General features: G+C 41.9%; 1 protein-coding gene across 1 annotated transcript in view; it reads right to left on the bottom strand.

Moving 5' to 3' along the window:
• LOC126456273 (G-protein coupled receptor GRL101-like) overlaps positions 1-16,528 on the bottom strand; it is a 568,827-nt gene that overhangs the window by 260,512 nt on the left and 291,787 nt on the right. The window contains exon 5 of the mRNA XM_050092025.1: positions 16,353-16,475. Coding sequence (XP_049947982.1) covers positions 16,353-16,475 — 123 coding nt within the window. The remainder of the gene's footprint in view (positions 1-16,352; positions 16,476-16,528) is intronic.

Below are 16,528 nucleotides of genomic sequence, written 5' to 3'. Positions count from 1 at the left end.
ATTTGGGGGGAAAATTCATGTGGTAGTAAATTTTTGCACAGCGATAGGAGGAATTACCACGATTATACTACAAACTGACCAGTGAGGCGTGAGTGTAATGGTCGTCACGGGGTGCTCAAAGCCCACTTCTTATGTCTTTCTTTATTAACATGGAAACCGCTGCTTCTAGAGAAAATATTTCCTGGCCCAAAATTAAACTACATGATATTACCTACAAAAATGTCCTGTTCGTTTTTTCTCTGGCACTTAATAATTTCCTAGTTCCAGAGGATGGAAAAATCTGAAATAACTAAAAATAGTGTTTCAGTGGTATAAAGTTAATTTTATTGTTAAATAGAATAGGTTAAGAGCAGTTGTTAAATGTGTGTGCCACGTCTAAGTGTATGTAGCAGAACCTTATTAACGGATAAGCAACAACTACCGTGCAGGATGACTAAGAATCAGTTCCCCTTTAGCAGTATAGGACAGTGTGCGGAGACTTACGTGGGATCTCTCATTATGCGTTTCTTGTCTCAGAATTATTACTAATCAAATTTATATTCATTGTACTGCTAAGATATTTTGTTGGATAAAATACCCTTCTGGCGTGTCTGTGCATTGGGTCATCAGTGCTTCATAAGGCATGCTGCGAAAGGACCTGTATAATTTTGTGAAGCGTCATGTGACGTAGCAGCACAAAGAGTGGTGGGACTTGCTGCAAGCTCATCAGTTTGCAGACCAATGAAGGACGAAAGTGCAGGATCACAATCCAATCACTACCTTCCCCCTCGCTTCTACCTTACAAAGCCAGAACACAGTTTTTCCCTTAATAGGCTCCTGCTGCACTTAGATATGGTACACAATTAATTAGTGCACAGCTGACTAGTTATTCATGGCCCATTTCATGTAACAATAAACATTAAATGCATTAAAACACATTTCTTAGTAAAGTGCATTTTTCTGTCCTCTGCAATTCGGGGAAACTATTAGCCATACAGATAAAAATGAATAGGACATTTCTTGTAGGAAATTTTATGTAGTTTAATTTTGCACCAGGAAATATTTTCTCTAAAAGCAGCGGTTTTCGAATTGCTCAAGAAAAATACCGAGAAAAATACAGAAACATGAACGCGAAAAGACCCACCTCCGCCTCCACCTCACACCCCCCTGGTCAGGATTTCTAGTATGTCGTTCATGGCACTCCTTCGTACCACTGCGCAAATATTTGCGACTGCACGAATTACCCCACCCCCTCATTCGAATAGACGAAGTGTGTTATTTGATTCACTGAAGGCGCGCAGTTTTATGTGCCGCAGTGTGGAGAAGCAATAATAGCCTTCTCTACCTTAGTCTCCCACATTTACACGGCGTTATGCACTTGTTTAGTGCCGCCTTAGGATTCTGATTACGAGAGCAGGTGTTTCCTAATGCAGTTGCCATCTAGAGCAAGTGCATGACGTCCCGGTACTTTTGCAACCGATTGACATTAATAATAACTGTATTTTTTGTAACTCTCCTTTCATTAAGCTGTATAATTTATAGTGCCAACACAAACTGTTCACACGCAGACTTCGATAAAATCAGTGTAAATTAATTACCTTTTGATTTAAACTTTCGATTTTGAAATTTTATACGTTGCACAGTCAAGAAATTAACGACACATTGTCGCTTTTAAACATAGACATTTACATATTTTAGCCACAATCCATATCTGACAGGATCTCTCAAAGCATGCCCGCGTTCGTGCCCCGTCATTTAAACAATATCTTGTTTATCTGGTTAGATAGGGTGACACTTTCTCTGGAATTTACTCGGCAACGTACAAACTTTTCAGTAAAACATTATCTGATCACTGTAAATTCGCAAATGGGAATTGAACGTGTGCGAAAACTTCTCGGGTATGTCACCTTGTTTCTCGATACGCTGACTCGGATTTGTGATACTTCGATAAGTTTTTTGGATTTTTTTGTGCGTAACTTCGAATTTAGAGCGATGAAGGAGTTGATATGTCTTTATTGGCTATCCTCTGTAATGTCGTCAGCGTTTAATAAAGCGTGGCAAATCGAGTGTTTTACTTGTAATGAACTGAATGAGGCTATTATTGGTTGATTGGTGATCTCTACCTTAGCTGAGAAAGTTTCATGGTTGAACTATACCGACGACAGCTACCAACCAACTTACTCACGTTATATCAAAATAGGCTTTGCAAGGTATCAATGATCACTTTTAATAAGGAACATTTCCTTTATTTCACTTTTAAACAAATTACAAAGTCTAGAGAATTTGCATGAATTGAATGTACATTATTAATTCACCAATATAATAATGTAAATACAAAAAAGTGTTTTGAGGCTATCAGTAAGAATTAGTATTTCCCTTCCCACCATGGACTTGATTTAAAGAGATGATATAAGGGAGAAGTTGGAGCTCTCAGGAAAGACACCTGAAAGGAGCATAAAGTAAGAAGTACTGGGACACTGTTCTTCAGCGCACTATTATTCAGTTGTCACAACAGTTGCTTATAAAGAGCGGTAAGCTAAATCAGTATCGCAGCTGGACACTTAAAGTCTACGAACATCATTAGGCAGGAGAACTGAACCAAAAGCATTTCCGTAAGGTAAAAGTATGTTTAACATTCAGTCATAACATCGCACTGCATTCCTGTAGCAGCAATAGCCTTTTGCAAGACACCCAACGCTAAAACTCCATTGCATGCAGTTTCTCCCGCATTGCTCGCTCGAAAACTGGTATAGATGGATCTGAATTCATTGGACAGAAACAATTTCTGTCGGGTTTGAAGCCGACTGCCTATGAAAGGTCGTGACACTCATCTCTAGTCCGTATCGGTTAGGGTATTTTTACCAACACTGTTCTTAGGTGGTGTTACACGTCTGCGAATCACGTACGTCTCTGCATAGACCCGAGGGATAATCTGCATTTACATCTACACTCCACCAACCTCCTTATGGTGCGTGGCAGTTGGTATGTCTCGTACTACTGTAATTTTCTCCCCTTCCTTGTTCCATTCTCGAATGGTACATGAAAAGAATGATTGTCGGTAAACCTCCGCATGAACTCTAATTTTTCTGAGATTCTCCTTGCGGTCAGTTGACAAGACACTGTATGTCGAAGGAAGTAATATGGTCCCCCACTCATCCCTGACGCACTATCTCACAATTCAATTACCTTTTTAAGATACTTGTGAATACTTTTATGTAGCCCGCAGCTCGTGGTCGTGCGGTAACGTTCTCGCTTCCCGCGCCCGGGTTCCCGGGTTCGATTCCCGGCGAGGTCAGGGATTTTCTCTGCCTCGTGATGGCTGGGTGTTGTGTGATGTCCTTAGGTTAGTTAGGTTTAAGTAGTTCTAAGTTCTAGGGGACTGATGACCATAGATGTTAAGTCCCATAGTGCTCAGAGCCATTTGAACCATTTTTGAACTTTTATGTAATTTTGAAATGGTCTGTAAATATACTGTTTAAAGTTAAGTCACGTTATGTTATACACGATCCTGTCACATTAATGTGTCTACCGCTCTGTTCGACGTCTACGTGCGATAACCATTCATGGACGGCATGCGACAGCAAAAATGGCTCTGAGCACTATGCGACTTAACTTCTGAGGTCATCAGTCCCCTAGAATTTAGAACTACTTAAACCTAACTAACCTAAGGACATCACACACATCCATGCCCGAGGTGACAGCACAAGTAGTGGAAGGTGTATAACACGAGGCGGGGAGAGGTGGGCGGAGGCTTTGAAGAAGCAGTGCATTCGCTGTCGTAATACGGAAACGGAGCAATTTATCTGACGAAGGAAAGAGCATATCGTTGGCTTTAGGCTAAGGGTGGAAACATTTGGGACGCGGCTAAGTCTATAAAATCTTCGCTTGCCGCCACGGTTAACGTATACTGTGCATGAGAGAATGGCGATATGCAAAATCGGCGTCGAGGGTGCTGTGGTATACCGCGGGCCGTAAATGACAGGGGTGAATGGCGGCTTCAGGGATGCGTACGGACAAATGGACAGCAGCTATGGAGCAACTGACCGCCCAGATGAACCAAAGCATTACCAACAGTGGCTCCACAACGACCGTCCAGCGAACGTTGCTTCGTATGGCCGTCTGCAGCAGGTATGTGGTTCATGTACCCATTCTGAGTGCTATTCATTTGCGTTGAAGACTAGAGTCTGCACGCCAATGCAACTGTCGTCCTCTGAGTGGCTTTTATATCTCCATCGAACACATGGCCTTTGGCGAGTAGGGCCCTGCAAAATTCGTCGGAAGCGTCCATTTCGAAGGAGGGAGTGTTTTGGTCTAGGGTATGTTTCTATGGCATTCTCTGGATCTTCTAGTCATTTTGGAAGGCCCAGTTGATGAACAAAAGTATGTATCTATCCTTGGGGATCATCTCGAGCAAACATGCAATCTGTTTTCCCTCGGCAGGATGGCATCTACCAGCGGGACAATACAACGTATCACACAGCACTCAATGTACGGCTTGCGTGGTTCCAAGAGCGTCAGGATGAGATAATCGTACTCATCTGGCCACCAAACATCCCGAATTTAGACTCAATCGAGGATCTGCGGGACCACTTCCATCGATCTTTTGGCGACAGTCGACCCTCAACCTTGAAACTTAGTGCAGCTACGCACGACACTGGAGTCAGCATGACTCCCCATAACTATTGGTATCTTTCAGAACCTCACTGACTCTCTTCCCGCACGTCCGCGATACAAAAGGTGGTTATTCAGGCTTCTGAAAGGTTGCCAAATAAATGTGACTAGGCCGTCTATATGTACTACACTATAACATATGTAACTGGTTAATGCTTAGAGAATATTGTACCGTACGTAATAAAACAAGTGAAGGGAATTCTCTCTACAACGGAAAGTTTTAGGCGGGATTGTCGAAGGCGGATAGGCGTGAGTTAAGGCGCCACACTTTTGTGTGGTTAAGAGTCTGTCGCTAACTTTCGATAAGTAGACATCCAAAGAACTCAGCGAGACAAGGATTTCTGGACAAGTGGATTAAATATGCCTCGAATGTGAATTTTTCCTATCGTTGTATCATGAAATTTATTGGGTTGTTCTGGAATTCGCATATCCGACACCAAGATTAAATGTGGACAATATTTTTGCCATGCCATGATTCCACCATACAACATTGTTCTTTCGCCATAGAAGGTCGCCTCCACCAACTTTGAGACACTGTGATGATTAGTTTTGCATATACGTGCATAAACCAGGTTTTGCTAAAGTTTTCAGATTTGAATCGATGAATGTTAATGTGTGTCACAAACTCGATTTATCTTAATCATTCACCGTTTAGGCACTTACCTTAGTACCGAGACTATTCCGAGTGTTGACACAAGCTAAAAATGTCGAACTACCTAATTGGAAGTAGTGTGAAGATGCTTGGAGCAATACTGTTTGATTTTGCATGTAGTCTTTTGTCTGAAGTATTCCACGTGGTTTTTAAAATTCGTAAAATCTATTCACAGTGAAAGAACATTTACTTGAGAATCCTATAGATATAAATAACTTTAAACAAAGATTAAAATGTTTTCACACAATGCAGAATTTACTAGTACAACCTGTTAGTACCCTACTGATCCTAGACCACAGCAGATAGATGGCGTAAGCCACTTCTACTTGTTTAACATTTTTGCAAACAGTGCATGTGCATATTTACGATGATGTATTCTGGTTGGTATCATTTAACGTTGAAAATGTTAGTGAGAAACATAGTACGATATAGAATAGTTTCGTACAACATAGTCAGGGAATCATTAAATTAGCAGTGGAAGTTACGCGAATGTTTGTATATTTAGTGTAGTTAAAAAGTTTGCTTTGAAATACTTAAAATTAATCAATAATAAATTCAAGCTAACGTTGTACTCTTACATAACATTATCTGTGCAATGTAAAACCTCAGAAACAATCAATGAAACTAACTGGTGTTCACGGTAGAGTTCCAGAGCCAATACATTGTCAGACTGATTAGTACTGTTGCACCATTAAATAGCATTGTGAAAGCATCATTCTCTTTTTACACCTTAAAGCCGTTAGTATTCGTAACCGTGATGTAGTTGCTGCTATAATTGCTTAAACTGAAAACACATTAAGTCATGACTGTTTACATCGCTTGTACATGCTTTCTTCTTCGTGTCCGAATACTAAACCAAATTCTTACTGAAGTAAACATTTTGTAATTCAGCAGTTGCTTTAATTATTGCTATACACTTGGCTGAAATTACTCTTGTCATTTAAATCCTGGTGAAGCAGTATCATTATAGAGTGGAACTGCGAGTACAGTATTCCCCTAGAGTGTTATATGTTACGAAACGCGTCGGTGTTCATTGAATATTTTCTATCTATTCTATTAATCCTACTTGTTAAATGAAGCGGATGAGTAATACATACGAATCTGTGAGACTGTGATTAATAGGATGCTTCTTTCATGGATGAAATATGTTTCCTTAAGATTTCTTCAATGAAGCTCATGCTGCTTTTCCTACAATTTGTGTTATGTGATCATTTCACTTCAAGCCACTCCGGATGACTAGTCCTAGGAATTTTACAGTAGTTACAGTTCCCAGTGATTTGTCACCATTTGTGTTATCGTACAGTAGTGGATATCTTCTCCTATTTATGCGCAATACGTAACCTTAATTTACGTTCTATTTCACATGTCAGTTGCTGCACCAATCACTGAGCCTCTACAAGTCTTTTCATCTGGCACTGCTGTCTCCTCAGACATACGCGTCATCTACGAACAACATCATGGAGCTTCCGACGTAATCCACTGGATCAATTACATAGTGTGTCAAAAAGCCACATATACGAAATTGTAGAGTCCTTAGAAGAGATAAAAAGAAACCCTCTTCTGTGTGACGCAAATGTCACTGGCGCACCGTTTGGGGGTACTTGAAGGGTTTGCTGCTGGACATCTCTTGGATCGACGTTCACAGTTGTTTTGACTGTTTCGCATGTAATATGTTGACACTGGAATCTAATTAGCGGCTCAGTTACGTCTTACTCCTAGGGAGGATATGTTTTCATCACTGCTAGCACTGTTTTGTCCGGGCTAATTAAATATATTATTATTGTTTATGTTAGTAGAGTTTTCATGACAGCTGCTATTGTTGTTTGTAGGTTTTCAGTGGCTGAATACACTATAACCGATTTATCTAAAATTATCTGATATATGTGGAGGAACGATGCAACAGTTGAGCTGCAATGTTCTTGTATGCAGAACGATTTCCAGAGAGGACGTTATCAAATCATGTCACATTTCAAGGATTGGATGGCCATCTTCGTTATAGAAGATCCCTTAGACTTGACCGACGGGAAAATGGTACACGTCGTACTGTGCGAACTTTTCACTTTGCGGCCGGCCAGTGTGGCCGAGCGGTTCTAGGCGCTTCAGTCTGGCACCGCGCGACCGCTACGGTTGCAGGTTCGAATCCTGCCTTGGGCATGGACGTGTGTGATGTCCTTGGGTTAGTTAGGTTTAAGTAGTTCTAAGTTCTAGGGGACTGATGACTTCAGATGTTAAGTCCCATAGTGCTCAGAGCCATTTGAACCATTTTGCACCATCACTTTGCGGTAGCTGTGTTACAGCGATCTGAGGACATTAGCAACACCAGTAACGACACATACCCCAGGAACTAAATACTTCCAACCCCAAAGTGTGGAGTTTCCTGCATAAGACAGATATGCATCCATTCAAGTGTCAGAAAGTACAACCTATCATCTGACGACTTTGGCCAGAATATGGAATTGTGCCATTGGTGTCTGCACCGAACTGTAAACATCTATGACTTCCAAACTGGTGAAACTGCCTTCGCAAGGGAAGAAATACTTAACAGCCGCTATATATATATATGGTAGTTGGAAAATCTTAAGGCAATTCGTGTATTCCAGCCACCAGCGATTTACCTCAAATGTGATGGCGGGCATTGTTTGCTTTTTCCTATCAGGCTTGATGGAGGAATTTACAATTTCTTTCTCCGTAGCGTATTACAAGAAATGTTGGAGAGTCACGCAACTATTATGGTTCCAGCATGCAGGGAGCTTCATCACACTCTGTCGTTAATGTCAGAGGACATTTAGACAATATTGTTCCCAATCATAGCATTTAGAGGGGTCTGTCAGTACGGTGTCTACCACGTTTTCCCGAACACGTACTATAGACTCCTTTCAGCGGAAGACATGAAGCGCTTGCAGATCGAGACACGGACTGACACACCACAAGAGTTGGTTGTCTGTTTGGTTGCTCATGAAACATCTGGTTGGCACGCAGATGCCAGATGTCTACAAATGGAAACGGATGAATTTCCAGCAACATTTCTACAACAATATCAAACGCACTCCATATCTGGGCATGACTAGCGCCAAAACCTTCATGGGACCCTAATGGGGAAACGATGCACCTGTGACATTTTTGTCTCTTAAAAAGTGTGTTTCTTTCGTCTCCTCTAAACACTCTAAAATTTTATTTATGTAGTCATGTTACACCCGATATATGTTTTAGACATATCACCGTTCCTTGGGTTTATACGCAAACAAACCGGGAAAATCCGTCGACGGTGTGGTCATGGGCACGTGCGAACATGATAATTCCTCTATGCTACCGTCATTTTTCACATCGACCCATTTTACTGCACTGATTCCGTATAACAGACTGGAACATACGCGGATTACTTCGCTGCCACGCTTAGGCCATATGACCGCCAGCTACCAACCCTATACCATCCACCTTACGCTCGTTCTGCACCGTCTACAGTGCTGCAAACTGACCAGAGAGAGTGTGTAATATTGTTTCCCTGTGAGTTTATTTTAAGGGACTTACAGCTGCCTCACGGAGCACAAACCTATTAATGAGTGTGAAACTTCCTGTCAGATTAAAACCGTGTGACGGACCGAGGCTCGAACTCGGGACCTGTGCCTTTCGCGAGCTAGTGCTCTACCAACTGAGCTACCCAACCACGACTCACGACCCGTCATCAGAGTTTCAATTTTGCCAGTACCTCGTTTCCTACGTTGCTTAGGTAACTCGTTGGTAGAGCACTTGCCCGCGAATAGCAGAGGTCCCGAGTTCGAGTCTCTGTCCAGCACAGTTTTAATCTGCCAGGAAGTTTCATAACACCGCTCACTCCGCTGCAGAGTGAAAATCTCATTCTGGTATTTGTGAATATTCGTAGCAGATATTCAACAAGTGAGCCACGCACTCCTGTTCCTGCAAGTTAGACGGGAAGCTGGTGTCTGTTACAAAATGCTGGTAGAACGAAAGGAACGTTACGCAGGGTACGTCAGGAGGGAAGATACATGCTTTGAAAGGTGAGAGCATTGATTATTCCGAACAAAAAACCTTCAAACATATGCCCTTTTCTTATTCGTATCCGACATATGTATGAAGAAATAAAAGAAATTATTCTGATAGTTAAGCGAGATGAAAATTTAATAGTCATGGGTGACTGGAATTCGACAGTAGGAAAAGGAAGAGAAGGAAAAGTAGTAGGTGAATATGGATTGGGGGTAAGAAACGAAAGAGGAAGCCGCCTGGTAGAATTTTGCACAGAGCATAACTTAATCATAGCTAACACTTGGTTCACGAATCATAAAAGAAGATTGTATACATGGAAGAAGCCTGGAGATACTGACAGGTTCCAGATAGATTATATAATGGTAAGACAGAGATTTAGGAACCAGGTTTTAAATTGTAAGACATTTCCAGGGGCAGATGTGGACTCTGACCACAATCTATTGGTTATGAACTGTAGATTAAAACTGAAGAAACTGCAAAAAGGTGGGAATTTAAGGAGATGGGACCTGGATAAACTGACTAAACCAGAGGTTGTACAGAATTTTAGGGAGAGCATAAGGGAACAATTGACAAGAATAGGGGAAAGGAATACAGTAGAAGAAGAATGGGTAGCTTTGAGGGATGAAGTAGTTAAGGCAGCAGAGGATCAAGTGGGTAAAAAGACGAGGGCTAGTAGAAAACCTTGGGTAAAAGAACAAATATTGAATTTAATTGATGACAGGACAAAATACAAAAATGCAGTAAATGAAGCAGGCAAAAAGGAATACAAACGTCTCAAAAATGAGATCGACAGGAAGTGCAAAATGGCTAAGCAGGGATGGCTAGAGGACAAATTTAAGGATGTAGAGGCTTTTCTCACTAGGGGTAAGATAGATACTGCCTACAGGAAAATTAAAGAGACCTTGGGAGAAAAGAGAACCACTTGTATAAATATCAAGAGCTCAGATGGAAACACAGTTCTAAGCAAAGAAGGGAAAGCAGAAAGGTGGAAGGAGTATATAGAGGGTCTATACAAGGGCGATGTACTTGAGGACAATATTATGGAGATGGAGGAGGATGTAGATGAAGATGAAATGGGAGATATGATACTGCGTGAAGAGTTTGACAGGGCACTGAAAGACCTGAGTCGAAACAAGGCCCCGGGAGTAGACAACATTCCATTAGAACTACTGACACCCATGCGAGAGCCAGTCCTGACAAAACTCTACCATCTGGTGAGCAAGATGTATGAGACAGGTCATATACCCTCAGGCTTCAAGATGAATACAATAATTCCAATCCCAAATAAAGCAGGTGTTCACAGATGTGAAAATTACCGAACTATCAGTTTAATAAGTCACGGCTGCAAAATACTAATTCGAATTCTTTACAGACGAATGGAAAAACTAGTAGAAGCCAACCTCGGGGAAGATCAGTCTGGATCCGTAGAAATATCGGAACACGTGAGGCAATACTGACCCTACGACTTAACTTAGAAGCTAGATTAAGGAAAGGCAAACCTACATTTCTAGCATTTGTAGACTTAGAGAAAGCTTTTGACAATGTTGACTGGAATACTCTCTTTCAAATTCCGAAGGTGGCTGGGGTAAAATACAGGGAGCGAAAAGCTATTTACAGTTTGTACAGAAACAGATGGCAGTTATAAGAGTCGAGGGACATCAAAGGGAAGCAGTGGTTGGGAAGGGAGTGAGACAGGGTTGTAGCCTCTCCCCCATGTTATTCAATCTCTATATTGAGCAAGCAGTGAAAGAAACAAAAGAAAAATTCGGAGTAGGTATTAAAATCCATGGAGAAGATATACAGACTTTGAGGTTCGCCGATGACATTGTAATTCTGTAAGAGACGGCAAAGGACTTGGAAGAGCAGTTGAACGGAATTGATATTGTCTTGAAGGGAGGATTAAAAGATGAACATCAACAAGAGCAAAAGAAGGATAATGGAATGTAGTCGAATTAAGTCGGGTGACGCTGAGGGAATTAGATTAGGAAATGAGACACTTAAAGTAGTAAAGGAGTTTTGCAATTTGGGTAGCAAAATAACTGATGATGGTCGAAGTAGAGAGGATATAAAATGTAGACTGGCAATGGCAAGGAAAGCGTTTCTGAAGACGAGAAATTTGTTAACATCGAGTATAGGTTTAAGTGTCAGGAAGTCGTTTCTGAAAGTATTTGTATGGAGTGTAACCATGTACGGAAGTGAAACATGGACGACAAATAGTTTGGACAAGAAGAGAATAGAAGCTTTCGAAATGTGGTGCTACAGAAGAATGCTGAAGATTAGATGGGTAGATCACATAACTAATGAGAAGGTATTGAATAGAATTGGGGAGAAGAGAAGTTTGTGGCACAACTTGACTAGAAGAAGGGATCGGTTAGTAGGACATGTTCTGAGGCATCAAGGGAGCACCAATTTAGTATTGGATGGCAGCGTGGAGGGTAAAAATCGTAGAGGGAGACCAAGAGATGAATACACTAAGCAGATTCAGAAGGATGTAGGTTGCAGTAGGTATTGGGAGATTAAGAAGCTTGCACAGGATAGAGTAGCATGGAGCACTGCATCAAACCAGTCTCAGGACCGAAGACCACAACAACAACAACATCATATATAGCTCTTTGAATATCACTGGCGTCAGTGGCATGTCCTTCTGCACCAGCTGTAAAATTCGAATACAACCAAAGCCATATTACGCTGCGTAGTATTGGGTTTACCGTCCATTTCAATGCGCACTTCCCTACGGTTGTATTTCAAATCCGTTTGCTCCAATAAAGGAACTACCAATGAGCTGAGATCAGCAACACAGCAGCTTCTACTAGAGATGCAAAACGCTTTGCAATTAACGGTGGACTTTTTGAACGTCTTTTTTGAGAAAATGTACACAATTAAACAAAACATTACATAAGAACGTTTCATTAGTACTCCTGCATTTCTCCTGTCTCCCTTTGTTTTCATTAGTCTCCTCTGAAACTGTAAAAATAGGACACATGTCATGAGGATGTTTTTTATTCAGGAGTCACTTTCATCCCTCAAAGCACATTCTTTTCTTCCTGTCTCACGCTGTATAAAGGGTGATTCCTGGACGTTGTTACAAACTTCCAGAGGAGATGGAAGAGTGTAAATGTATCAATTTAAGTTTAGGGGTCTTGGTCCAGTAACGTCGGAGTGGAAGCCTATAAGTGAAAATCGTTCCGGCGCTTCTGACAGTGCAATATATATGGGCTATCGGCACTGTTGGTGCTATGATTGTAAGGCAGGCAACTTTCAGAGGTGGTAGTATGGACCAAAATAGGGGAAAAGGTATGGGCACTAAAATACATATCTTAAGAGCTATGGGCACCTCCTCAGCAGAAAGAAAATGTTTCACAGTACCTAAGAATAACAAGTGTTCGTAGCTCTTATGGTATGGATTTTACAGCTTATGTTCACCAATCTTTCTTTCTTGTTTTGATTCTCACTACCACTCTTGAAAGTTATCTACCCTTCAATCTTAGCACCAACAGAACCGATACATGTATTCCACAGTCAGAGGTATCAAATTGATTTTCGCTTGTAACTTTCGACTCATTTGTTTCCGACCAGGGTCCATTACCTGAAATTAACAGATTTACCCTTCTCCGACACCCCTGAAAGATTGTAACTTCACCATGGAATCACCCTGAATCTGTCTACATAAACTGAAACTAAATTCCAGTTTTAAAACTTTGAAGGTTGTTCAAGGATATTTTCTGAGTATATATCCGTGATCCGGTGGTTCGTTACAGACTAATTACATTTTCGCTGATTTCGTATCCGAATTTACCTTTGTATTTTTGTTCAACTGGAAATAACTGCACAACAGTGGGTATGAACACTTTGTCTCGTTTGGAAATAAAAAACGTATTCTGTTTACTCGCTGTACCTGCCGTTGACAACGGTAATTTCCAGTTTACTCTTTGTCCTCATGCTTGCATTCAGTACTGGTCGATTCTGCCTCGGGTTTACTTTTTTTTCAGCACTGTTAGTTGTCTGACAACAGAGAGACATGGCAGACATTTTTAGTGATAAAGAAATGCTAAAGTTGCAGCTATAATGAAACGGTGATGTGGACTCATCGCTGTGGTTACTGTTTCGCGTGTGTCGTGCAACTCTTGTGCTGCATTCAGTCAACTTACGAGTAGCATACCGCCCAACTCCCAACGCAGTGGTTCCAAGACGATGGTACAAACTTTCAGGGATGATGGAAAAGGGTAAATGTATCAATGTAAGGTAAGGGACCTCAGTCCAGAGATGACTGGGTGGCAGTTTATAATCGAAGATCATTGTGATACCTCTTCCACTGCTAACTCTTTGTTTTCCATATTTTTGGAGAAGGCAGTATTGGCCAAAACAAGTGAAAATGTCTAATAACATGGGTCCTAAAATGTATATATTAAGAGCTATGAGCACTTCACCTCTTCCCAAAATATGGAAAGCAAAGAGATTACAGTAGAACAGGTCCACTATCAGATGCATCAGACTGATTTTCGCTTATACACAGATGAGCCAAAGCATGATGACCACTGGCTTAATAGCTTGTTTGTTTGTCTTTCGAACGAAATACATCACTGATTCTACGTATCAGGGATCAGACAGCATGTTGGTAGGTTTGTGGAGGTATGTGCCATTAGACGTCTACTCAAAGGTAATTCGCGTAAATAACAGGCCATTGATCTGCGTACTCGATTACGGCGCTAGGAAGCGACCCAGATGGGTGCCATAGGATTTACATCAGGCCAATTGGCCGCAGAATCATCAACGAGAGTTAATTATAATGCTCCTCAAACCACTACAGCGTGGTTCGGGCTACGGAACGTAGACATTACTATCATATGTCCCATGACAGCGCAGCATGATGCCTCCGATAGCGTATTTCCCACCAGCCTACCTCCGTGGCGTGCTGCACGTTTCCGGCCGCCGTTGACCTCGATGACGGCGTTTTGCAGACGATCATGGACCTAGTGTAGCACAAATGTGATTCACCCGAAGAGCCGACACGTTTCCTTGATCGACGGTCTAATCACTACGGTCCCATGTCCACAGCTGTCATAACTGTCAATGTCGATGGGTCAACATGTGAACACGTAGGGGTTGATTGCTGCAGAGCCCCATGATCGACAATGTACGATGAATGGTGTGCCCTGAAATGCTTGTGCGTGCGCCAGCATTGTGCTCTTTCGTCAGAGATGCCACAGATCACCATCTGTCGTACTTTACAGAGCATACAAGCCACCGAACCCAACGTTCTGTGAAGAATCGTGAACGCCCAACCATTTAGTGCCTAGTGGTAGTTTCACTTTTCTTCTACCTCTTTCCGTAAATGCTCGGTACAGTAGCGCTTAAAAATTCGACCAGCTTCGTCGTTTCCGATATACTCGTTCACAGGCTCTGCGTAATAATAATCTGCAATTTGTGAAAGTCGCTTATCTCAATGGACCTCCCCATTTTCAGTCCATATCATCGCTAGGGTGATACCCCGTAGATGTCTGCTCCTCTTACATACCATTTTTTCCCACGTCACGTGCCAGAATCGCCACCAGGCGGCATACAACGTCATGGATGACAGTTGTTATAATGTTTTGGCTTATCAGTGTAACTTTCGTCTCACTAGGAGAGCACATCAAATACCATAACTCAATTTCTCAGAAAATTCGGTTAGTGGAAAAGGGGTCAAAATACGCGAACACGAGTCTCGGCTTGTCCGTAGATACTCGATCTCCTTTGAAAAAATGATGGTCACAACTATTTTACAGTTACTGTACGGACCCTTTACACTGCACAATGGTGATTAGCGTCATGGCTGCTTAATGTTGCGCTCCGTGTTCGAAACCACATTATTACATTTTTCATTTATATACCTACACCTGTAGTAGCTTACTACATGAATGTTTTCTATTGTATATTGATATATCATTGTCCCTATCTGTTTACTAATAGTTTGTCGGCTGAATGAGTTAAAAAAAGCGAGAAAATTATGTGAAATAGTTTTCGGTGAAGTTCTTGTGTGTGCAGTAGCTTGATTCACTATCAATTGCAAGTGCCAGTTTTTGGAAGAGTGATCCGTTATGCATGATTTGCCACGAAATTATTGACAACGCGCTAAGTCTTCAGCAACGACGTTTGCTTCCCTAGTAATATTCATACAAAAAATGTCACTGTCGCACACCTGCCCTCGGACGTAGCTCGTAATGTCCGAAACAGTTTTGTTTCGTATATTTCTATCATCGGTGTCATCCAGTGGAATGCAACTAATCTTTCTGCACCAACACATGTGAATAAAATACAGGAATTAATATAAGGATTGGTATGAGAATGAAATATCAGAGTATGAGAATTTAAAAATATTGTAACCCCCCCAACATACCATAAATGTATGACACTCTGAAATCCAGTTATAATTTTACAGTTAAAATAACATCGTTGTATCCCCCAATTTCATAAGAAACTTTCGTGTAATAATCTCCTATGGAGAAAGGTAGATACATGAAGACAGCAAAAGTAAAGTAAATAATAACAACATCGGGTTTGGAGAGGTGTTACAAAATGTTGAAGCCGTGACGCTAACCATTGTGCCACAGTTCGTCCGCGGATATCGCCCGTCAGATGAATGGCTTATAAAGTACCTAGAAAATTTCGAGCGTGGTTTTTTTGGAAACTGTTGAGTATGTACGGATAAGTCGAAACACGTGTTTGCTTGTTTGGACACCTCTTGTACTAGGGTGATGGCACTTGCCGTGTTCTCCTCGTTAGTTGTTTCCCGACCACGGTCCATCACCTCAGATTGATAGAGTTACTTTCTCCGTCACCACTGAAAGTTTTTAGTATCATCACTGAATCGCCCTGTATATTGATACTGTCTGTATTCTGTTTCTGTTCATTCGTGTTGTGACATTGGTCGCTTTGTAACGCTGTTGGATAAATTCTTTTAGTCTAAGGCAATAAACAAATGGGTTGCGTGAATGGAAGACGTACAGGGAGGGAGACAGGTAGAGCCACCAGGCAAGCGGGAGTAGGTGGAGGGGAGGCCGGCACTGACCTGGCGTGCAGTGCGCCTCGTCGCTGGCGTCCTTGCAGTCGACGACGCCGTCGCAGACGTAGCCGGGCCGGATGCACTCCCCGTTGTCGCACCGGAACTCCGAGTTCCAGCACGTCCGGTGCGCTGGAACCACAACGGGCACACCACACGTTAAGGCGCACACGGCTGTTAGGTGA

This window comes from Schistocerca serialis, chromosome 2, assembly GCF_023864345.2.
Source record: "Schistocerca serialis cubense isolate TAMUIC-IGC-003099 chromosome 2, iqSchSeri2.2, whole genome shotgun sequence".
Classification (NCBI taxonomy): domain Eukaryota; kingdom Metazoa; phylum Arthropoda; class Insecta; order Orthoptera; family Acrididae; genus Schistocerca; species Schistocerca serialis.
Note: the sequence above shows the minus strand (reverse complement) of the source record. Positions and strands in the feature narration are given on the sequence as shown.